We start from the raw sequence: 24285 nt of genomic DNA on the forward strand, positions 1-24285 counted from the left end.
TCAGGCTGTGGACCAGGTTGGCCTCGAACTCAGAAATCCACCTGCCTCTGCCTCCGGAGTGCTGGGATTAAAGGCGTGTACCACCACGCCCGGACCTCATTTTCTCATTTTCTTTGTCAGGGTCTTGTTAGACAGCTAGGCTGACCTTGAACTCTAGGTGATCTTGCCTCAGCCTCTAGTATTCTGGGATTACTAGGCATGGACCATGAAGTCTGGTCCTTCCTTAGAACTTTAGTAACTTTTTACCAATCAGATCTGGACTGTGATATTTTTGTTGTGTTTTTTTGAGACAGGTCCGCATGTAGCCTTGGCTAGCTTCAAACTCCGTATGTAGCAAAGGATGACCTTGAACTGATCTTCGTACCCTCACACCCCCAAGAGATAGAATTACCGATGTGGGCAACCAAGCCCTGCTTTGTATACCTGAATTGGTCGGGCGTGACCCATCTCAGTTGGGCTCCGGCGCCCTCTGCTGCCTATTGTGACGCGGGCCACCAAGTTACCCAGGTGGTGGAGGTCGGGGCGGAGCTCTGGAGCCATGACTGAGCCGCAGGAGCAGCTGCTGCAGCTGCAGAAGGACAACCGAGATGGCCGCCTGCGGAAGCAGGAGCTGGAAGAGCTGGTGCGTGGGCTGGAAGCCGAGAGCGAGAGCCTCACCGGGCGCCTGGAGGAGCTGCGGGAGCGCGAGCGCAGGTGCGAGGGCACCGAGGCTCCCGCAGGCTTGTTGGCAGTCTCGCTCCAGGCAGCGGGACCCTAGTCTGGAACTCTCAGGCTGGTGGCGGCTCCTTCCCAAAAGATCTTGCGCCGTGGTTTCATCCCAGACCAATTCTCCGCACCCCCCCCCGCCCCCTCCCCCCATGTAGCCTGCAACGGAGACGAAGTCAAGCATCTCGAGCTATTCGAGGCGAGGCATGCGAGGCGGCACGGGAGCGTGCGGAGCGGGCTCGTGGGCTGCTGGAGGCGGCGGAGCAGCACCGGCAGGACCTGGTGCGGGCAAGAGCAAGAGGCGGCGCCCGGGGTGGCTAGGCTGGAGGAGAGGCCTAGACAGCCTGGACCCTGTTCGCAGGAGCAACACAATCGGAAGCTGCAGGAACAGTGGGAGGAACTGTCCAGCCAGGTACGTGCAGTGTCACAGATCATGCCCTAGTCCCCAAGACCCTTGAGCCAGGCACTCACGAGTTCGGTCCCCAGCTTTTCTACTATGGAGGAGAGCAGCTGAGTCAACAGCGAGCGGAGCAGCAACTAGGGACCCAGCTTGCAGCGCTGCAGGTACTTGGGCGGGACCAGGGCGGGGCTGTGGGCGGAGTATGGCTGTAGGCAGGGCTGTGTGCATTTGTGGGCAGAGTATCGGCCTTGAAGGCCGCGGGGCCGAGCCTCGAGGCCCAGCGGTGTGCGAGGCCTTCAGGTTCTTGACATCACTTGAATCCTCCCGAAGAAACATCTGGAGCTGGCGGAGGCCAAATTCAGCATGCAGGCAGAGGACCTGCGGCAGGTGCGAATGGCGCTGGACTCTCAGGGGAAGGCGTGTGGGGAGGGCCTGTCAATGCGATGCTCATACCAAGCCTCTGGCTTCTAGGGTGTGCAGAGGACAGAAGAGGCCTGGGCCAGCTTCCAGGAGCAGAGTGGAGTCCTGCAGGTGCGACCCCTCGGTTCTGACAGCGGTTCTCTTTCGAATACCCTGTGGCCTCGACCCTTTCTTCCTTACTCTCTGACTCGTGATGTAGCTCATCCTCTGCCCTGAATCCCTATTGCTATCCTTCAGGAACTGCAGGGGAAAGTGATGGAGGCAGCTGCTGCGCTGGAGGCTACGCGCGGTGGCTCGGAATCGTAAGAATTGGGACTTGGAGGGCGTCGGAAGGTGCCAGGCCCAGCCTGGTGGCCCATCTCCGCGCCTGTCCTGCAGGTGGAACTCCGAGCCTCGTCCGGTGCAGGACTGCGCGGGCTCACTCATGGAGGAGGTGGCCAGGGCTGACTGCGTGAGCGTGGGCTGGGAAGCGCGGGCTGAAGCTGGGACCTGAAGCTGGGACCTGCCTGATTTGGTTAGAGCCTAGCGGCTGCCCAGGCAAAAAACTGGATGCAGCCCTTTCTCTGCAGGAAAAGCGACTGTTCGGTGGTACGGGCGCGGGAAGCCTCAGGTGAGTGGCTAGTGGGGGCTGGGCGGTCCGGATTCCGGGTCCCAGAGCCCCCACCCACCTGTCCCTTGGTGGTTCTGCAGGCTGTGGGCGCTGAGCGCACTGCAGACGTTGCTGCTGCTCCCGCTGGGTTTCCTGGTGCTGCCGCTGATTTACGTGGTGTTGGCGAAGCCTGACGCCGTCGGCCCGGGGCTTCAGAGTCTCGGCTCTGACGCCGTCTTCCGCCGGCTCCGCTACACGCTGTCGCCTTTACTTGAGCTGCGTGCGCGCGGACTGCTGCCTGCCTAGAGTGTATCATGTCGGCTTTGGCCGCTTGCACCTCTGTCTCCTTTGTGTTTTCTGGGTGCCTGCTTGTATGAAAAGGGGGAAGTTCATATGTTCCGATGTCACCTGAGTGCAGGGGTGCCTGTCTGTGGCGGGGCTGCTTGTGTCCAGGCTTGTATCCAGGCCGCAGCCTGACCCCTCTAGGGGGCTCTTTTGAGCCTGAGCTTTGGGCAGGATGGGTGCGGGTGTTGGCCTGTTGGGTGCCCTCTGTAGCGGGTGAATTATTTTCCCTGGATGCAGATGCACAGTTACTCCAGATCTACTTCAACGTTAGGGTTCCCTCTTGGGCAGGTTCGAGTTCTCCATACCTCCCTCACAGCATCTGAACACACCGGGTAGTGTATGCTTGCCACTGTGGGCTTTGTGGGGAACATGCTGTATATGAGGATTGCCCTGCTGAGTGGAAATTAATCTGGGTTGAATTTCCAATAAACTCTAGACTACTTATTTACAGGTGTGTGGGGTTTCATCCCAGCTGAGTGACCTTAACCTACCTCCCTGCTCCTGAGTGGATTATAGGCATGAGCCACCAGGGATGGTTTATTCTGTTCTGGGGATTGAACTCAGCTCAGCACTTGTGAATGCTAAGCTATAACCACAGCTTCTAAACAATTACAGCTTTTTCTGTTAAGTTCATTGGAGACTCCCTTAATGGCCTAACAGAGTGGTCTGTAAAGTACCTTGGAATGGTCTTTTCAACTTGGAGAAAGCACCTCATGTGGTTTAGGTTCTGTAGCTTGCAGCGACCTATCAGTTATATGCACTGGTATCTCTCACTGCCTTGCAAACATAAGGACCTATGTCTGACCCTAAGAACCTATGTAAAAAGGCTGGATGTGGTGGTAATGTCAGTGACTCCTTGTTGGGGAGGTAGAGACAGGTGTGAATTAGTGAGCTCCAGCTAATGGGAACTGTCTCAGGAAACTAGGTGGCCAATTTCCAATATTCACACAAAGTGTTTGACAACATCCCGTAATTCCTGTTCAGGGATTCTTACTGCCCTCTTGTTCCCTAACTGAGCACCAGGTATAGTCATTGTCTTACTTAGGGTTTCATTGCTGTGAAGAGACACCATGACCATGACGACGCTTATAAAGGAAAACATTTAATTGGGGCTGGCTTACAGTTTCAAAGGTTTAGTCCATTATCATCATGGTGGGAGGCATGGCAGTGTCCAGACAGACATGGTGCTGGAGAAGGAACGGAGAATCCTACATCTTGATTCACAGGCAGCAGGAGACTGTGTGCCATAGTGTGCAGGTTGAGCATTTGAGACTTCAGAGCCCGCCCCTAGAGTGACACACTTGTGACAAGGCCACGCCTACTCCCACAAGGCCACACCTTCTAATAGAGCCACTCCCTATGGCCAAGCATTCAAACAAATGTGTCTATGGGTGCCAGACCACCAAAGTCATAGTGCACAAACTACATGCAGACACTCATATAATCTTACAAAAAGCCAAAGCCAGCTGGTCAGTGGTGGCTCGAACCTTTAATCCCAGCACTCATCAGGCAGAGGCAGAGGTAGAGGCAGGCAGATTTCTGTGAATTTGAGGCCAGCCTGGTCTACAGAGGGAGTTCCAGGACAGCCAGGGCTACACAGAGAAACCTTGTCTAGAAAAATCAAAAAGCAAACAAAACTAGACTGAGAGTGGTGCCAGGGTCCTGGGGTGACTGCTCTAGCCTCTCACCCCACCCCCACCCTGCTGCCAGTCCCATCTGACTGATATTTGGGGGGCTCTGGGGGCTGGGCCTTGTGCACAGCAGGCAAGTGCCTTAACCACTCACTGAACTGCAGGCTCTGCTCCAATTTAAAACCTTACTTTCTGAGACCACACTGGCTCGCACCTGTTTGGTACCTGACACAGAAACAGCCGCATCTGTAGAGGGCCTTCAGACATGGAGGCAGAGTCCGGCTTAGGAAAGCCTTCCCGCTGCAGAGGACTCCTGTTCGGAAGAGGCATTAATCCGAAGAGTCAGAGGCTGGGGCTATAGCCAGGGGATGTGGGGCCTGCCCAGCATGTATAGGCCCTGGGTCTGATCCTCGGTACCAGAACCAAAACAAGACTACTCAAGCTAGGGGTGCCTCGGAAGGACCAGGAAGTCAAAGAGCACCTTTAACTACAGGCACATTTTGGTTACATAACAAAACAGAAGCAGCACATTTTGGGATTTTTATTTTTTTCATGTTTATACAAGAAAATACTTCATGTACCAATGTAGTATGACGGGTGAACAAACGGAATGTGTCCAGTGTGAAAGAGACTCACACCTGTGCACCAACGGTCCATGTGCCTGTTGCCCCCACAGCCAGGCCTACGGTGGCAGGACAAGTTGCTCTGTGACACTCAAGGCTTCTTAGTAGGGGATATCATTCTGGTAGTACTGGATCATGTCGTAGGTCCGGCTCCTGCAAGGTCAAGCAAGGAAAGTGAAGACCTCGCTGGCGCCCTCCCCAGCTGTGTGGGGAGCAGGGACAGGGAGGGACTTGCCTGTTGCTGAGGAAACAGTTCTGGATGACCTTCATGATAAAATTCGCAGCCTCCCGCTCTGTCATGTTCGGGCTGAACCTGTGTCTAGGCAGAGACGGAAGGAGGCATTTGTGGGAATCTGTCTGCCCGTCCCCCCACCCAGGGACATTCTGCTGTGGTCTAGTGGGCTCCCTGATCCTCGCCAGCAATTACTAGGCCACATGGGGAACGCATGGTCACGTGGATATTCTAGAAACCCTGTCTGCTCTGGGGATCCAAGGATACATACGTTTCTAGATAGAGCCCCAGCAGATGGACAACTGTTCCCCAAATGGTACCTACTTCAAAAGTTTGATTGTCTGGCCACGAAAACAGGGCAGGCCTGTGTCCAACATGAGTGTAACCAGGGAGACGACTGCATCCATATAGGGGCTGTGGAGACAGAGGGTGGGGGACAACCAGTGTGAGGTACCCTGCTCACAGAACCTGTGGTCCACACAATCTGCTAGCAGGACCACATATAATATAGCACTATATGGCTGAGTGATCCTCCCCACTATGCCAGGCTTCCAGCAGGGGTTTCAAAGATGCTCTGTTTGGTGCAGCCACAATAGCATTTGGGATGTGCCAAAGTGATACTCTGTGTGACATTTGGTTGATGCCAGTCTCCTACGTAGCCTTGGTGGTGCTGGGGCTATGGTGAAAGGCTAGCCAGGAAGTCCAGAGGAAGAGAAGGGTGTTGGGGCATGACAGGGTCAGCTGTGGGGGATAGGGGTGTGGCTGGAGGTTCAGAGCATGAAGTTGATCACACAGGTGAGACGGGTGACCAGAGTGCAAGGCTCACTTAAAAAAAAAAAAAGAAGCCGGGCGTGGTGGCGCACGCCTTTAATCCCAGCACTCGGGAGGCAGAGGCAGGCAGATTTCTGAGTTCGAGGCCAGCCTGGTCTACAAAGTGAGTTCCAGGACAGCCAAGGCTACACAGAGAAACCCTGTCTCGAAAAACCAAAAAAAAAAAAAAAAAAAAAAAAAAAGATTTATCTTGTCTTTGGTTGTGAGCCTAGCTTTTAATGGCTAAGCTATCTTTATAGCCTGGCCTACATAGTGGTTTCAGGATAGCCAGAGCTATATAGTGAGACTATGTCTTGAAACAAAAACTATCTTTATGTGTGTGCATGTTTGAGTGTGTGCCTACACATGTGCAGGTGGCTCAAGCGGAGCTCGCAGAGCTGGAGTTCCAGGTGTGTTGGCCACATGATCTGAGTGCTGAACTCCTTTTCAGTGCCACTAAGCCTGGCTCCCTCCAGGGCATGAGAACTCTCTCCCACCTTGACATCCCTTCCACATTGCCCATGGGCTCACCGCACAGCCAGATAACCTCGGACACACATCTCCATGAACCACTTGAAGGGTGTGGCTTCCATTTTGCCCCCCATAATCATCACCATCTCGTCTGTCAGCTTGATGTCTGGTTCCCAGCCAAGGTTGCCACCCGGTGAGCTTTCAAACATGAAGCCAAAGTCTGCAAAATCCCAAAAAGCTTCCTGAACTGGGGCAGGGTTAGGTCAGGGTGGCTTATTTCTGGTGGAGAAGGGCTCAGCCACACATGGGACAGAAGCAGGGGAGTAGGCAGGGAGGAAGCAGGGGAGTGTCAAGTTAGAGCAGAGGGATTTCACTAGCTCTCACTTCTACCAAGAGCGTGGCTGCCATTCTATTTCCCAGATTCCCAGGTCTGGCCAGCCACGTCTACAGTAGTGCAACATCGAGGCCTCTCTGCCATGGGCAAGGGGAGGGGACACTGGCACAGCCTGCTGACCGATGTGGATGATGTGCCCCTTCTTGTCCAGCATGATGTTGCCATTGTGCCTGTCCTTGATCTGCAGCAGGAACAGCAGGAGGCTGTAGGCGGCCATGCTTCGGATAAAGTTGTAGCGTGCCTGTGTGGAGAGGTCCGTGGTCTCACCCTGGCTCTGTGGCCCACATTAGAGGCAGAGCTAGGTCAGTGAGTGCAGCTGTGTGGAATGTGGAGACAGCAGCAATTTCTGTGCCCTGGGGTTCTAGGCTTCTGTCTTTCACTGAGAGAAAGCTATGGGTGATGGACTTAGCTCCTAGTAGAGGAAGACAGAAGGTAGATAGTGGGTAGCTACCTGCTGGAAGGCCAAGGTAGACTCATCCCCATACTGGCGTGTAAAGTAGTCATACATGCCAAAGTCAGTCTGGCGGCCCAGCTGGTCCCGGGAGGTACAGTCTGGGATGCACTCAATCACTCCGCACTAGGGAAGGAAGGGGAAGGGACAGTTAGGTAGAGCAGTGAAGTGATGGTCTCTTTGCCCATCATGTTCCAGGAACTCACCCCAGGGGCAGTAGCCACTACCCGATAAGGAAAAACGAAGAGGTCCAGGCCAACCAGCTGGAAGATGTTCTTGAAGAGGTCGATGATCTGCAGGGCTAACATGTCCTGGAATGCAGAAGGCACAGCGTACAGTCAGTGTCTCCCCTCAGCTGCTGGACTACTCAGAAGCTAGTGGCCCTGGGGGCTCACACAGGTTGCCCGCAAGGGAAGGGGGCAGACTGTGGCTAAATAAGTGTCTAGGGGTCTGGCCTCACTGCCCAGCCAGGCTGGGCTGTCATGGGGTTGCCAGAGAGGATGTCCTTCAACAATGGTGAAGGGGGGGGGGCTGGAAGGAGGGAGAGGCTTCTGTGTCGCCTCTAAAGTCGCCACAGCATCTGAATCAAATAAAGGATCATGTTTCATAACATAAGGGTCTCTTCTTTGGGATCACTAGGGGTGGTGCCTTGCCCTGCCAGTATAAGTAAGGGCAGCTCTGTCACCTGTCGGCAGTCATCCCCCACTTTGAAGATGGCTGCTTGCCAGCAGATCTTCTTGCCATCAGCCTCTTGGCTAAAGCATTCATCCTCTGCGTCTGAGCGGCACTGCAGACCTGTAGGCAGGGCAGAGATGCCATCTGTGAGCCTGACTGCTGTGAGGTGGGTTCCAGGGCCCTAGAAAGACCTGGCATCTTAAGAGGGAGTTCTGCGAAGCACTAAGAGGTCACATGGAATCACTGGGCTACAGGTTCCCCTAGGAACATAGAATAGACAGGTTTATAAGGAACTGAAGAAAGCCCCTAGTGTTCAAGCACAGGACAAAGGGCCAGAACATAGCCAGGCTACTTAAGATACCTTTCTGCATTGGCCTGTGTTCCACAGAGCTCACACCCCAAACCACAAATGTGATCGTATTTGGGATTAGGATATTTGAAGATGCAATCATTTTTAAAAGTCATACTAAGCTAGATGGTGCTGGCATACACTTTAAATCCCACCATTCAGGAGGCAGAATCTCTGAGTTCAAGGCCAGCCTGGTGTGTGTATAAAGCAAGTTCCAGTATAGTCATCACTATACAGAGAAACCCTGCCTCCAAAAACCCAAAACCAAACCAAAACAAAAAACAACCAAACCATACAAGAGGATAACTGTCCAAAAAGTGTTCTTTGAAAAGAATTTGTAGTCCAGAGAGACAAGCAGAGAGGGAGTGGTGCTGAACAGCATCCCCTACAACCACAGGGGTGGAAAGCCTTAGACAGAGCACCCAGCTCAGAACTTGACACTCTGCCTGGCCAGAGCCTGACGTTCCCTTGCTGGAGCACGCCCACCTCCACACTGATGCTGGCCTCCAGATCTGTGGGGTCACATATTCCATGTGTCACCCAGTTTACTCTCTTCTGTAAGAGCCTAAAGCAACTCGTGTGCCCACGGAGGCTCAGGACTGGGACTCGAGATGGGGTTCTGGGGCTCCTGTGACTTGGGTGACAGATCCTAGGGTAAGCAAGTGTTACTGCAGAGCACCCTGCCATTTTCAGAGGAAGGGTGAGCCTGCAGGCAGATGGCTGCAGACATCTTGTCTACGAAGTTCAAAACAGGCCTGCATGGCTGAGGAGAGACACCCATACTGCCTCAAGCTCCTTACTGACCTTCTTTTTCAAGTTCACTCACTCCGCATCTCTTCACCTTAAACTTGGCCAGATACGGCGCTTTTGCAGCACTGAGAAAAAGAATGCAGCACATGAGACAGCCAGTAGAGACTCTCGAGTGAGGCAGCAAAGTGCAAGCTGGCACTCACCTCTGCATTGGTGTCCCTGACTTGTAGTCAATGTCTAGCACGATTGCTTCAGGGTTGCTGGGCAGGTAGCAGCCTGGGAGGCACAGAAGGGTACAGGTGCATATAACCCCCGGGGAGACACACCCGGTCCCCAACATAGGCTTCACACACACAGCAGCCGTATCGGGGGCCCTGCCTTGCAGGGAGTGCTTGCCCTTGCTTGCAGCAGCCTGCTTATTCAATGATCACTGTGAGTCTGTCCTCCCTCCCTCCAGATAGCCAGCAAAGGGACCCAGCGTCCCAGGACACGCTTCTCCAGAGTGCTCTGGACCTTAGCTTCATGATCAGCCTGCTCTGCCCTGGGTCAGCATCAGGTTAGTGCCGCTCTGTAGAGACCCCCACCCTTGCTGCACTGGCCTAGCATGCTATCAACACTCCTCCATCTTCTGTTCTGTGCATCCAGGTACTCCTGTTTCTAGTAAATAACGACAGTAAGCAAACAACAGGAAGTTCATTCCTCCCTTGGTATTGTATGCTGAAGGGCCTAAGTGTGCAATGTAGCTGGCTGGCCTATCACACTGGCCTCATCCCATGTAGGACAGTAGCTCCCTTTGCCTCACTAGCCTAAGGATGCCAGCTTACCAGGCTGCACCTTCACTTCAGACAGAGCTGATAGACAAGCCTTCTTCCTTTCATCGCCTTTAGGGTAGGGCCTGAGGAATAAGACAGAATGTGGTGACTGTACCTCAACTCAGATCTGGAGGCCTGATTTAAGTGAGTTTACAGTGAGTTTGAGGCCAGTTTGGGTTACATCAATCATCTAAATAAACAAAAGGTTCTGCTCTGTCTCCTGCAGAAACTGGTTTCCAGTTTTTGCTCAGGACATTGTCTTCTTCACTGATAACCCAACCACACCTGGCTCTACCAGGCTTAAGTTGTCAGGAAACCATTCATAGCAATGTTTGCCCTGCATTCCTCAAAGAAGCCAGATGGCCTAGAAAGTGGTAGGGGCTGAAGTGGATCTGTTTGTTGACACCTCTATCCTTACATTTTATGGTATGTGTGCTGCTGTCGAGGTATGGAGAGAACGGGTGACTGGGGGCCCAACACAGTTCTAGACTGAAATGCTGTTTGTATAACTTACTGTATGACCCTCCTAGTAAGCCCCGGACATGTAGGCTAGCTAAAGGTAAGGCTGAGGGTGACTGGAACTTTTAGGTTATTGTATCATGATGCCCTGGCAATGTACCTATCTGCTATGACTTGAATCTGGGAATTTTCCCCAAAGGCCAGTATGTTTAGGATAGGTCCTCATCTTTAACTCTCCAGTGAAGCTGGGCATAGTGTGTAAGCCTTTAGTCCTGCACTCAGAAGGCAGAGGCAGGCAGATCTCTGTGAGGTCAGCCTGGTTTACATGGCAAGTTCCAGGACTATCAGAACTATTTAGAGAAATACTGTTTCAACCCCTTCCCCATAAAAAAAAGTTCTCCAATGAGGAGTTTTAGGTCACTGGAACTATAGCCTCGCAGGGGGTTATGGGACACCATTCTCTTTCTCTGCTACAGTCTATGCCAAGCACACCGTAAGATATTCATATTGTCCCATGCCACCCTGATCCCTGTGTGCTTTGTTTTTTGAGACATAGTCTATGTTGCCCTGACTGTCTGGGAGATCACCATGTAGGCCAGGCAGCTCTGCGCTCCATTTGCCTCTTGCCTCCCAAGTGCTGGGATTAAAGGTGTGCATATGCCAGTGTGCCCAGTTACACTGTTCCTCTTATGGTGATTATCTCAGGTGTGACATACTTCCTAACCTTTTTGTGTCTGTGGTCACAGCCCCTGCAGCATGGTAAGGGCTCACAATGAATGCAACAGGAGCAGCCTGCACACACACTGAGGGAAGAAGCTGTGCCCAGTGCTCTTCTCCCCTGAGTTTCCTTGGGCAAGTAGCAAATGTCAATGATGCTCTGCCTTGTCCCAGGAAAATGGGCAGTGCTCCTGAAAGCCACATGGGTGGAGAGCTCAGGCTCCTATCACCAGTGACTAGCTGGGATGAAAACAAGACATCTCAGAAGACAGTCTTTCAAGAGTAGCCACTTACTTGATGATGGCTGACACGTTTGTGATCTTGTTAAAGAAATCAAATTCCCGTTGATAGAAATCTTTGGCTGGGCCTGATAGAGACCCTGTGATCTCTTCTACTAACTGCTCCAGGAGGTCACCGATGTCAGCTGAGGAGGCAAAGATGAGTTCATGTTATGGTTGAAACAGAGACCCTTAAAGATGTTTTTTAGGCCAGGTGGTGGTGGCGCACGCCTTTAATCCCAGCACTTGGGAGGCAGAGGCAGGTGGATTTCTGAGTTTGAGGTCAGCCTGGTCTACAGAGTGAGTTCTAGGACAGCCAGGGCTACACAGAGAAATCCTGTCTCGAAAAACCAAAAAAAAAAAAAAAAAAAAAAAAAAAAGAAAGAAAGAAAAAAGAAAAAAGTTTGTTAAACAGCCATGATGCAGGATGTCCCAGCTGCCTGCCCACACGTGGAAAAGACTCTGTAGACCTGATATAGACCTGATTGAGGCAGTAACATACCATCATTTCCCCCTTTATGGTAGATACTGGCTGTGCTGTTAGATAAAACTGCTAGCCCCTGAAGCTAAACTCAAGGCAGGGGCTGTGTGCACCAGTCACCTGACAGAATCCTAGGTGACACAACACCAATGGTTGGTTTTGAGATAGGGTTGACCCAGGTTAGCCTTGAACTTGTGACCCCTGTTCCTCCACTTCTCAAGTGCTATGTTTATGGATGTGTGCCATCACTCCCAGGTTAGTTATGCTGATGCTGGGGTTTAACTCTGGGCATTATGCAACTGGGCAAACATTCCATCAACTAGGACTTGTTTCCGCTCTGTTTTGTTTCCCGACAGGGTCTAGCTACAATCCTCCTGCCCTAGCGTCCGGGTGCTGGGATTACAAGCACAGCATCTGGTTCCAGATACTGGTTTTATTATACTCTACATTGAGACTATGCCTTTGCAGCATTTCTCTGTGTGAGCAAACAGAATGTATATGCAGGGCCACTGCCATACTTGAAGATCCCACTGTTCTGAGAAGCACCTGGCTGTCTGAGACTTTCCTTTGTAGGTGGGGTGTGCATGTGTGCATGGTAGGCCAGAGGTCAGCCTTAGCCTTGTTCTTCGGGCACTGTCCTTGTTTTCTGAGAGTCTCTCACTGGCTGTGGTTTGATGAATCTAGGTTGGTGGACTAGCCAGCCCTGAGGATCTGTGTACCTCAGCATTCTCAGCTCAAGGAATACAAGTCTCTGTGCCTGCCGCTCCTTGTTTGCTTTCCTGTGGGGTGCACATGAGCATGGCACTTGTGAGGTCAGGCCAGTCTGAAGGAGCTGCTTTTCTCCTTCCACCCTGTGGGAACCTGGGAATCAAATTTAGGTCAGGTTTACTGGCTTCTCCAGTGAGTTATCTTGACGGGCGGAATATCTATCTATCTATCTATCTATCTATCTATCTATCTATCTATCTATCTATCTATGTGTGTGTGTAGGTTTGTATGCATGTATGTATGTATGTATGTATGTATGTGTGTGTGTATGTATGTATGTATATGAATGTGTGTGTGTATGTATGTATGAATGTGTATATGTATGCATGTGTGTGTATGTATGTACATATGTATGTGTGTGTATGTATGTGTGTGTATGCGTGTGTGTGTGTGTATGTATGTATGTGTGTGTATGTGTATATGTGTGTGTGTGTATGTATGTATGTATGTGCGTGTGTGAGGCAGGGTCTCCTTCTCCCAGGTTGAAACTGAGGGTGTTTGTAATCTTCCTGCTTCTGTCTCCTGAGAGTGCTGGGATTACATGCCATGTCTGGCTTGATGACTTTTTATATCACTTTTCAAATTTACTTTTTTTCTTTCCTTTTCTTTTAGGGAAAAAACAAACAACCCCAGCTCTGAGTAGCCTCCAGCATGCTACACAGCCTCAGTCAGCCTCAGAACTTCTGCTCTTCCATTCCCAATGCTGCATCACACCTGGCTTCTTGAAAACAGGGATCTCAGGTCCCACACTGATCTTGAAGCTCTGATCCTTTAGTCTCTACTTCTTAAGTGCCAGGGCTACAGATGTACACCACCACATCTGTTTTAGGTGGTGTGCATGTTAGGCAAGCATCTTACCAACTGAGATATAGCCCCAGCTACACAAGCCCCCTTTTAAAAGATTGGGCTGTATGTGGTCGAGGCTGGCACGAACTGCTCTTCCTGCTTCCACCTTCCAAACCCTGGCTTTGTTGTTGTTGCTGTTGTTGTTGTTGTTAGTCTGAGACAGGGACTTCCTATATAGTCTTAGCTGGCCTGGAACTCACTGGGATCAGTCTGCCTCTGACTTCTGAATGTTGGAATTAATGGCATGCACCACTATACCCAGCTAGCTAGCTAGTTAGCTGTCTGCTTTCCTTCTTTCCTTCTTTTTCTTTTTTTGAGACAGGGTCTTGAAGGCTGTCATTGTAGTGCAAACCTTTGATCTCAGCACTTAGAGGCAGAGGCAGGTGAATCACTGTAAGTTCAAGGCTAGCTTGGTCTATAGAGTGAGTTCCAGGACAGCCAAGGCTACATATACTAAGAAACTCTGTCTCAAAAACAACCAACAAACCTAAGACCAGAGAGAGAGGGTTTGGGGGATGCAGGCAGGCAGAGTGGAAAAGAGGATTTGCTTTTCTAACTTTTGATGATCACAATGCAGTTGTAAGTGGACTATACTATTAATGGCCACAGTTGTGCAGTGGCAAAGGAAAGGCCCCTTTTAAACAAGAGTTGCAACCTGCTGGACCACAGAGGAGCTGTTGAGTAGACCAGGCCATGTGTCATGGAGGGAACTGTGGTTGAGGTGGAAACTTTGGTGGAAGAGGAAGCAGTGGTGGTGTCCTGGTTTTATTAGCAGAGGAGGCTATGGTGGTAGTGACCAGAATACAGAAACCTAATGGTACATGAGGAGGTTATGATGGCTACAATCAATAAAGGATGTGTTCCACTCAGGCTGCCTCAGGTAACCTCCTGCTGAGGTTACAGAGACGAGCGGCTCCCGTGACTCAGCTCACTGTCTTCAGGCCCCTCTGCAGTTCAGAGACCTTGGATTCTGTGGACCTGGAGTTGTAGGACATTAGGTGGAGGTATCTGTGGTGGTGATAGTAACTATAATGATTTTGGTGATTACAGTGGACCACAGCAACAAAATTATGTTCCCATGAAAGGGGTAGTGCTGGCAGGTGACTATGGTCAGGTGGAACTCATGAATCTGGTGGTGTAAGTGGTGGATATGGAAGGTTTTAGTTTGGTTTGGTTGGCTGAGACCAGGTCTCAATGTGTAGCTTTAGCTGGCCTGAATTTGCTTTTTAGATGAGGCTGGCCTCACACTCACTAAGATTCACCTGCCCTTGCCTCACACGTGCCACCATGCACGCTTGGCTCCTTAATTTACTTTTTAGTTAGTTATTTGTGTGTGTGTGTGTGTGTGTACATACACACACTATGGCACACATGTTAAGGCCAGAGGACAGCTTGCAGAAGTCTGTTTTCTCTTTCCATCATGTGTGTTCCAGGTTGGGGTATCACAGACCACAGAGGCCTCTGGGAAAGCAGAAGCCCTGTGTGGCCTCTAAGGGTGATGGTGATGGGGAGAGGCCTGACAGGCCAAAATACTCACGGTCTTTCTGGTGCCCTTCTTCATCAAGGTAGATGTTAGTTTTCATGTTCCAAATAAACTGGTGTGCCAGAAGCTGGGATTTGGCTGCAGCCCAGAGAATGTACTCACGCACATAGCCCATCTGTAGGAGGTCAAGGCCACAGTCAATCTTCACTCCTGGAAGAAACTCTCCCTAACCTAGTGTAAGAAGCAACTCCCACTGCCTGACTGTATGATTCCCACTATGTGGATGTACCCTATAGAGTCAGTGCTCAGTCTAGCCAGTAGCCAGGTGAGTAGCCAGGGGCTGGGTACCATGGGTCTACACTATAGGCGTGGGCTTCCTGTGTTAGTTCCCTTGGTATTTAAGAATCATGGCTCTCAATTTCTACTGCTGTCAAATACAAGAAACAAGTAGGCTAGGTGCCCAAAACTCACTTATAAGGCTGTACAAGGCACCATCCGGAGGGACAGGGTCCAGAAAGTTCTACAGAGTTGGATGTAGCTCACACACTGAGAGTTGCCATCTTAAATCTATCCATCTCATTTGTTTCCTGCCATTATCTGGTAGCTCCAGTTTTTTCTCTCTTGTTCTCTCTTGTTCTCTTTCTCTCTGGTATGTGCATGCACATGTGTTTGTGCATGGCTGTGTGAGGATGTGAAAGGTTGACACTGGTGTCTCCCCCAGTCACTCTCCACCTTAGTGTTTAAGATATGGTCTGTCGGGCTGGTGAGATGGCTCAGCGGTTAAGAGCGCCAACTGCTCTTCCTGAGTTCAAATCCCAGCAACCACATGGTGGCTCACAACCATCCGTAACAAAAATCTGATGCCCTCTTCTGGAATGTCTGAAGACAGCTACAGTGTACACACATATAATAAATAAATAAATCTTTAAAAAAGGGGGGGGGAGGGCATGGGGGACTTTTGGGATAGCATTGGAAATGTAAATGAAGAAAATACCTATTAAAAAAACAAAAAAAAAAACAAAAAAAAGAAAAAACAGAAAAAAAGATATGGTCTCTCACCAAACCTGGAGCTTGCTGATTTGGTTAAACTGGCTGGCTGGATAGCCTCAAGGCACAAGGTACACAATGTGTACAGCTCTTGGAGGACACTTACCTTACTTCTGGCTCCCCAGATCTGGGTTTACAGGTGATCTACGAGGATGCCAGGGACTGACTTCAGGTCCTTACACACACATGCTCCTTACACACACAAGGCTGCTATTTTACTGAGCCACCTCACATTCCCAGTAACTCCAAGTTTTAATGGCCATGTCTTAGGCTTGGTGAGATGGCTCACCAGATAAGAACAGGTACATTCTGGGAGAAGACTGGAGTTCAGTTCCCAGCACCACAGCAGACTGCTCAGAACTCCAGGTCCACAGAATACAAGGTCTCTGAACTGCAGAGGGGCCTGAAGACAGTGAGCTGAGACATGGGGAGCCGCTCGTCCCTGTAACCTCAGCAGGATGTACACCTGAGGCAGCCTGAGTGGAACACATCCTTTATCAGCTTACCCACACCTCATGAGAACAGCCAGTCCGAGGGAGGTCAGGCCATTTGTTGATACCTGACCCAACAAAGGGGATTCTAGAAGAACAAGCTGCCCACCTGAAGGAAACAGCTAGAAAATGTACCAGAGCCCACCCACTCTGCAGATCGGGGCCTCAGGATGGGGCAGGGAGGACAAAGGGCTCAGTTCTGGCTGGACAGTCCTGTTCCTGAGGGAATGCAGAGCTTGTCTGAGGTGGAATTCAGGGCCCATAGACAGCAATGTGTACAGCTCTTGGAGGACACTTACCTTGTCATATCTGAGGGCTTGCACAATCTGGGGGATGTAGAACAGAATGGCATCCTGTCGAGGAGGAAAGACTGATTTCAGAGGTTACAACACTTCAAACAGCCATGAACCCTGGACCTGCCCAGTGGACGCTGCCCCCTGCTGGAGAACTGGGGAAGTGCAGAGGATAACAAAGTATCCAAGGCTGAAATCAAAAATGCAGAAGAGCGCAGCTTACCCCAGGTAAAGGGGCTGAAAGTTACTACAGACTTGCTGGTGCTGAAACTGTAGCAATCAGGGCTCTAGAACATTCTACAGAAACTCCCTGCTACAGACTCTCCACCATGGCTACTACATAAAATCTTCAGGATCCCTGAAAGTTTGTTGTTGGAGTAAGAGGCATGGGCACACTGCTTACCTCTCAGAGCAGGGGCTAAACTCAAACTGTTTTTAAAACCAAAAGATCCAATTAAAGTTAAAAAACCCAAAACAAACAAACAAACACATACAACTAGAAAACACATGAATTACAACTAAATTCATCACCTCCCTAGTGTTGGTACTAAAAGCGTGTACCACCATAGCCCAAATTCATCCCCTTCCACTACTGAAGTCAGGAATAAAGGCATACTCTAGATGGACCTATATAGTTGGATGCATGCCTGGTTGAGCTGTCTTTTTTTTTTTTTTAAAGATTTATTTATTTATTATATGTAAGTACACTGTAGCTGTCTTCAGACAGTCCAGAAGAGGGCGCCAGATCTTGTTACGATGGTTGTGAGCCACCATGTGGTTGCTGGGAGTTGAACTCTGGACCTTCGGAAGAGCAGTCGGGTGCTCTTACCCACTGAGCTATCTCACCAGCCCTGAGCTGTCTTTTTTTAAAAAATAGATTTATTTATTTATTTAATTGTATGTGAGTACCCTATTGCTATCTTCAGACACACCAGAAGAGGGCATCAGATCCTATTATGCATGGTTGTGAGCCACCATGTGGTTGCTGGGAATTGAACTCAGGACCTCTAGAAGAGCAGTCAGTGCTCCTGAGTTCTCTCTCCAGCTCCAGGCTGTCCACTTAATCTATCCACTTAACCACACTGGGATAGCTATACCCTAGGCTAGCTCACAGGGCTTTAGACTCACCGGAGGGAAGGACCGCAGGACTTTCACCCCATACTGTGCAGTGAGAGGGTGTGGTGGGTACATGCTGGAGAAGTAGGAGAGGCCTGTAGGTGGGTCCGTGGGTGCCCAGCATAAAACATGGCTGAGCTCTGGAGCATCAGCATCGATGGTGTGCCAGGTGACGAGGAACTGGGGAGAAAGTTGGGAGATAGGGTTGCAGGAGTCCTTTCAGTTATGGCCTGCTCCAGAATGGCCGCAGCAAAGGGTCATAGGGTGGGCATGCTATGCACGCCTTTAATTACAGCACACAGTGGGCACAGTCAGGCAGACCTCTGTGAACCTGAGTCTACAAGGTGAACTCTAGGCCAATAAAATAAAATAAACTGTGATAATAAAAGCCATTTATGATAAAAATGGAAAGTGCTTCTGACATGCTACACAAAGTAGCATAATTGCAATAAATTCAAGTCGAGGGGCTGGGAGGAAGCTCAGTAGGTAGTGTGTTCCAGGCAGTAGCACTGATCCCCAGTATTGCATAAAACCAGTTGTGGTTGTATACATATTACCGCATGGCAGATGGAGAATGGAGAATCAGAAATTCAAGGACATCTTTAGCAAATCTGAATTTGAGGTTAGCCTGAGATATATGAAACCCCATCTATAAACACAGTTAAAGCAGACTAAATATTTCCTATCATAAACATAATAATTACTACATACTAGAAATAGAAAATGCAGGGAGTTAAAAAAAAATCCTACCACTGAGATTACCCAGTCTTTCTAATGTGATAGATTAAATAATTTTGTTTTAGAGACGGGCTCTTACTCTGTAGTCCTAGCTGTCCTTGAACTCAAGAGGTCTGCGTGCCTCTGCCTCATGACTGCTGGGATTAAGGGCATGCACCACTGTGCCCTGTTCTCTTTACTGAGACAAGGTCTCACTAGGCTGTCTAGACTGGTCCAAACTTCACTTTGTAACTTAGACAGGCCTTTAACTTGTGATCCTCCTGTATCAGTCTCCTGATGGTTGGGATTGTAGACCTGTACTGGTGACCAGGTTCAGCAATGACGGTTAATTGAGATATGTGTAGATTAATAAAGCACACCTTTGAGTACATCCATGGGACCCAAAGAGAACTGGGTTCTGAAGGCTCTGGCCTGATGGACAGGTTAACCTTTTGAGGAGCCATAATATGGTGGTACTACTTTAAGCTGGTGGAGGAAGTGGGTCACTGCAGGTATGTACTTGGAGGCTATACTTTGTCTGGATGCCCCCTCTTGCTCTTCTGTTCATCTGGCAGGATGTGAACAGGTTCTTCCTGCACGTGGTCCTGTGGCCAGGATGTTCTGCTCAGCCATATGAGGCTGAGCCCTCTGAAATGGAGTCAAATAAAGCTTTCCTCCCCCAAGTTGTTTGTGTCAGATATGTGGTCATAGTCATGAGGAGGAGCCAGGCCTCTCTAGAAAACATTCTAGATCTAGTTTGAACTTGAGCTGGTGTACGTGGGCTGTGCTACCTTGATGGCTTCAGGGACATCACTAACAGCTCCAGGGTCCAAGCGAACGAGACGGGTCACTTCATTTCCAATGGCTTCTGTATTCTTGAACCTACAGTGCACAGAGGGCTTATGTTGGGTAGCCATACGAGCAGGTACATTCCTTCACTGCCACAGATGAGCCAGAGGGAAACACTCAGTGGGAGGGACTTAGATTAACACTATAGACAGACATCTAAATGTAGGCAAGTAATACATTACAACATCTAAAAAGTTATTACAACATTTACAAGGAGATAGGAGAACGCCACAATTGGAAGCCACTCTGAGGGACATAGAAGCCTCATCTCAAGATGGTTTAGTGAACAAATGTCCTTGCTGCCAACCTTCACTCTCACACCCACTCTTCTCCAAAGCAAAAACAACAACAACAACAACAACAACAACAAAATAACAAACCAACAAATAAAAGGAAAGGGTAAACCATTCTTCAAAAGCCACCACAGCTCTTTCCCCTGGTCCTCTGCAGCAGCCTATCTCTGGTTCAACATCTTACTTTAGTCTAAATCCATAAGGCTCCTTACTTAGTGGTGAGGGGGCAGATGTAAGCCTGCATGTGGTACTGACCCAGGCTAATGCAAGGAAAGTCTCCATAAACATTTGGCTTTGAAAGGGCTTAAAAGAACCAGTGTGGTGTTCTGGGCCTGAAGACCAGGTAGAAGCAATAGGAAAGTGGTAAACCTTGGCTTGCAGAGATAGAGGCAGACATGGGGTACCTATCTCTGGAGGTAGGGAAGAAGGCTGAGGGCCATGTGGGATTATGTCATGGGGGCCTCTGCAACCCATCTCACCTACTGTCAGGCTAAAGGTTTATTTCTGTCTGAGAGAATCCCCTTATAGCTTGTCACCAGCTTTGTTTTCAGAGGAATGAAAAGATGCCTTCCTTTTGGTTTGCTGCTGAAGAAGAACGCATCAGCATTTCTTCCAGAGTGTTCTGTTCTTTGCTCTGGAAAGCTATTTTTTCCAGTATATTTTGGCTGGCTGAATGTATATATGCATGTATGTATGCATGTATGTAGCCACTTATGGTACACTAGGCAGCTAGCCACAGCCACAGCCACAGCCACAGCAAGTGTGTCTGCTCTTCGCTTGAGCTGGAAGATGGCATTATTCAAATATAGCCAAAATCTCTCCCAAATTGTCACTGTGGACTACCTCCCAGGAAGGAAACCTTTACAAAATATACCGTGACTCTGCCATTTTTTTAAAAAATAGTTGCAGGGATTGAATGAGCTCTACCATAGAACCACATCCCCACCATCCATGGTGGGTCTGAACCCTTCCTGGGCTCTGGATGTTGTGGCATCTAGGCAGGAGCTGACAAGAACATAATGGTCACTGTGTAGCCTCTGCACAGACTATATGAGTATGCTGAGTGTCCTCAACAGAAGTCATGTGATATTTCATTGCTCTCATGACATAGCTGGCAGGTTCCTGCCCTGGACTTGTGGTGAAGCTCTCCCGACCTCTCCCGACCTCTCCCGACCTCTAAGAGGCCTACCTGGCTGGCAGCTGCACAGCGAGGTATGGAGAGATGCTCCAGGCAAGGTTCACGTTGTCCTTCCACTGCTTCTCACTCAAGCTGATGTACTTGGACCTCCAGTTGGCAACACTGTTCTCTCCTGCCTGGTCCAGCTCTAGCTCTGGGGCTGACAGTGGGTTGTACCAAGTGATGAGGCGTTCGATCTCAGTGGCCTGGAAAAGCAGTCACAATATCCACTGTACTCTCTGCAGGGGTCATGTGCTGCACCCCCTCCTCCCCGGGTGTTCTGCTGTCACATGGCGGGAGTGGTGTGGCACAGGTCTTACCAATAGTGACAGCAGCAGTGTCCTGCGTTTCATGTAGTACTTGTGCAGCTGGGAGCCCCGGTTGGTTTTCTTAGACATACCTAGGAAGCAGAGATGAAACATGGTCATTGTCCCTTGAGGCCACTTCTCTGCTCTGTCATTTCTTTTGGTGGTGTGTTGGCAACTGAAACAAAAATCTTGGTCATGTATTCTACTATTCTCAGACTCTGCTGATTTAGAATCTAGAAGACACTGACATTTAATGCTCTGTTCTGCTATCTGAGTGAGTGTCCATCACTCCACCGGGAAGGGAACTTAAGATTGGCTTAAAGATGCAGGAGCCACCCCATACCCTGACCAACCTGACTTTTTGGAGATGGTTGACATGCCACTGGAGAGGGGGTAAGTGTTGATCCAGCCCTGGGTAGCCTGTTGTCGAGAGCCCACAGTTATATCCAAGTTGCTTCGGGTGTCCTGGTTATCTGTGGGCAAACACATTGAAGGCTCTGGGTTGAGATGGCTCAAGACATCACAAGGAAGAGAGCTTGGCAAGTCTTGCTTTGTAAGCACAGGTCCCTAAGGTTGACTTCCCTACAACCTACATTAAATAATTTGGGTGTGGTGGTGCACCCTTGTACTCCTGATGCTGGAGAGATGGAGACAGAGGTGGCTCATTGGTCAGCCAACCCAGCCTACTTGGCAAGTTCCAGGCCAGTGAAGGACCTTGTCCAGAAAAAAGAAGTATAGAGCAGGGCACATGCCTTTAATCCCAGCACTCGGAAGGCAGAGGCAGGGAGATCTTTGGGTTCAAGGCCAGCCCGGTCAGTCTATAGAGTGCATTCTAAGACAGCCTGAGCTACACTGGAAATGTCCTATGTTTGAAAACAACAACAACAACAATAACAACAACAACAACAACAAAAAGACATCATAAAGAAACATAGGTTCTCAGCCATGAGAAGGCGACTGGTTCAGATTGGATCTTTCTTTGCACAGTGCTGGTGTGGATGGATGGCCCTGTGGATAAGCCCTTTCAGACTGAATTTTTCAAACACTCATGAATTCTCTTATTTTAACCATTCTATATGGAAAATTTCCTAAAATTTGCCATAGACCTAGATCTTTAAAATAGAATAAAACAAATACTATCAGTTTCAAAAAAGTGTTATGTGTATGACTATTTTGCAGGCATGTATGTACAGGTGTTTATGGAGGACAGAAAACAGTGTTGTATCCCTGTTATAGATAGCAGTGAGCTGGAAACTGAGCTCAGGCCCCTGGAGGAACAGTGCTCTCAGTCACCGAGCCGTCTCTCCAGCCTGTCACAGGCTTTTTTGTTTTGTTTTTGATAAACAATGTTAGTTGCTTGTCCACTGGCACTGTACTATCTGATAAGGCAGGAATCTGAGCACCTAGGGGACAAACTACACAGTTTGTTGGCTCTAGTCTATATGGAACTCTTAAGAAAGCAAGCTAGTGTTTAATGCTTTAACACTTCTTTCCTTTTCTTGCGAGAGACTGTTGCTGCAGGTCTGCCTAGAAGAACCCATTCCTCACCTCTCTGTGTGGCTTGTCACCAGCTTTGTGTTTAGAGGAATGAGAAGATGATTTCTTTTTGGTTTGCTGCTGCAAACATGTTAGTGTTTCTTCCAGAGTGTTCTGTTCTTTGCCCTGGAAAGCACTTTGGCTGGCTAGCTGAATTTATGTGTTGTATGTATGTTTGCATGAATGTGTGTGTTATGTGTAAGCATGCATACACACAGGTACATATATACAGTTTCCTTTTAGACTCAGCTCAGAAGTCACTGTCCCCAGAAAACTGTCTTCAATGCCCAGTCTACTCTGGTTGGGCCAAGGGCCTGTCCTTGAATCTCCTCTATTGAAGTTATCTTAATTTGACTCCACCTATCAGATGACAATGGAATATGCTAAATTCATCTTGGTATATTGGCCTACTCAGTGGGCACCTGGGAAGTGAGCTGGTCCAGGAAGAACTTATAAGAGTGTCATACTTGCTGTATGCATCAGTGTAGGTTGGAGGAAAACTAACAGGCAAGCAAGTACTGAGTTTTCAACAATACAAGGTATGGCCAAGATCAGGGCTCACTTGGGCCTTAACTGCTTTCTTGTCAGGCTTTTCTAAACCACCCACAAGCAACCCTCCTGCTTCTATGTCCTGGTTTCACTCCACATCCAGCAGCTGCTGTGCTGCTCAGGGCAATGCTTACCTGGGGGAACGAGCTGGCTGGCAGTCAGGTACTTCTTATCTGAGAACATGGCAGTCCAAAACTTAATCATTATGCTTATATCTTCACGAAGCCTCTTTTCTCCTTGAGTAGGAAACTTTGGTGGACAACTTCAAATAATCACAAGAGGGAAAGAGCTGAGTGTCTGGAGTCAGAGACTAGAAAATATTCACAAGGCAATGAGAGCTGATATAAAAATTCACTTTTTTTTTTGAGGTTAGCCCAAAGCTCACCAACAGCAAGGCTGATGTCCCATGGGAAGTGAGGCTATCCTAGTAGCTCAGGCCTGTCTATCACATCACTACCCTATGCTCTCTGCTTAGCTTTATCTACACAGGTCAGACTGCCTGTAACTCCATATATATTCCTATATACTGCAGGATGGCCTTGATCAAGACACTCTTGCTACACAGCCTCTAGATGGATCAGACTGTAGGCATGCCACCATAGATGGCTGACATTTATAGCTTCTGGTGAGTTAGTATGCTGTGACAGACAATAACTTAGCTGTTTACATACAACCATACACCTTACATCTGCAAAGACTCATGCAGCTGATATTTGCAGGTTTTTTTTTTTTTTTAAATAGAAATCATTTATATGACCAGGAAAAATAAAAGGTATATACTTTATCTATCTTTTCTCAAGATAGGGTTTCTCTGCCCTGGCTGTCTTGGAACTTGCCCTGTAGACTTCCAGCTCAAAGATCTGCCTCTGCCTCTACCTCCTGGGATGAAAGGCATACATCACCATGCTGGGAATTTTTTTTTAATTTGTTGGGAATATTTTTAAATATATATATATATTTTTAAGACAGGTTTTCTCTGTGTAGCCCTGGCTGTCCTGGAACTCACTCTGTAGACCAGGCTGGCCTTCAACTCAGAGGTCTGTCTGCCTCTGCTTCCCCAGTGTTGGGATTAAAGCCTCACATACAGCCGGGACTGCAGGTATATGCCACTGTGCCTGTCTGCTCTTAATTTAGACAAATAAAAAGACCAGAACCTCCAGTTAGAGGCTGTTCTGTCACCTGAAATGGGTGCTGGGAACTGAACTCAGGACCTCTGGAAG

The 24285-nt window shown here is 49.1% G+C and overlaps 2 protein-coding genes across 5 annotated transcripts in view; one reads left to right on the forward strand and one right to left on the reverse strand.

The window, feature by feature from the left end:
- Positions 1-6307, forward strand: Tmem191c (transmembrane protein 191C). Of its 4 annotated transcripts, XM_021185387.3 has the most exons (10): positions 1-693; positions 864-987; positions 1067-1117; positions 1192-1269; positions 1436-1492; positions 1577-1636; positions 1763-1827; positions 1904-1976; positions 2095-2135; positions 2216-2454. In XM_021185387.3, exons 1-10 carry the CDS (start codon positions 539-541, stop codon positions 2418-2420), a joined length of 909 nt encoding a protein of 302 aa, XP_021041046.1. In that variant the 5' UTR covers positions 1-538; the 3' UTR covers positions 2421-2454. The 4 variants fall into 4 exon arrangements, 3 of the variants coding, with proteins under 3 accessions (XP_021041046.1, XP_085688530.1, XP_085688531.1); XM_085832404.1 differs by having other exon boundaries at positions 864-1117; XM_085832405.1 differs by having other exon boundaries at positions 864-1117; positions 1904-1958.
- The window catches only part of Pi4ka (phosphatidylinositol 4-kinase alpha), a 126116-nt gene continuing 106447 nt past the window's right edge, over positions 4617-24285 (reverse strand). Inside the window, exons 36-55 of the mRNA XM_085832403.1 lie at positions 23200-23327; positions 21334-21453; positions 20993-21072; positions 20685-20878; positions 19145-19235; positions 17649-17816; positions 16527-16580; positions 14744-14864; positions 11128-11257; positions 9670-9740; positions 9049-9121; positions 8900-8970; positions 7757-7866; positions 7278-7382; positions 7072-7197; positions 6741-6861; positions 6287-6446; positions 5270-5359; positions 4949-5032; positions 4617-4866 (exon numbers count right to left, since the gene is read on the reverse strand). Coding sequence (XP_085688529.1) covers positions 4815-4866; positions 4949-5032; positions 5270-5359; positions 6287-6446; positions 6741-6861; positions 7072-7197; positions 7278-7382; positions 7757-7866; positions 8900-8970; positions 9049-9121; positions 9670-9740; positions 11128-11257; positions 14744-14864; positions 16527-16580; positions 17649-17816; positions 19145-19235; positions 20685-20878; positions 20993-21072; positions 21334-21453; positions 23200-23327 — 2149 coding nt within the window. The 3' untranslated portion in view covers positions 4617-4814. The remainder of the gene's footprint in view (positions 4867-4948; positions 5033-5269; positions 5360-6286; positions 6447-6740; positions 6862-7071; positions 7198-7277; positions 7383-7756; positions 7867-8899; positions 8971-9048; positions 9122-9669; positions 9741-11127; positions 11258-14743; positions 14865-16526; positions 16581-17648; positions 17817-19144; positions 19236-20684; positions 20879-20992; positions 21073-21333; positions 21454-23199; positions 23328-24285) is intronic.

This window comes from Mus caroli, unplaced genomic scaffold (assembly GCF_978045245.1).
Source record: "Mus caroli unplaced genomic scaffold, Mus_caroli_1 scaffold_17, whole genome shotgun sequence".
NCBI lineage: Eukaryota > Metazoa > Chordata > Mammalia > Rodentia > Muridae > Mus > Mus caroli.

Coding starts and splice junctions, on each gene's coding strand:
- Tmem191c (XM_085832404.1), top strand. CDS start 588: ATGGCCGCCTGCGGAAGCAGGAGCTGGAAGAGCTGGTGCGTGGGCTGG. Junction 694..863: donor CTGCGGGAGCGCGAGCGCAG/GTGCGAGGGCAC, acceptor CCCCCCATGTAG/CCTGCAACGGAGACGAAGTC. Junction 1,977..2,094: donor AGGTGGCCAGGGCTGACTGC/GTGAGCGTGGGC, acceptor CTTTCTCTGCAG/GAAAAGCGACTGTTCGGTGG.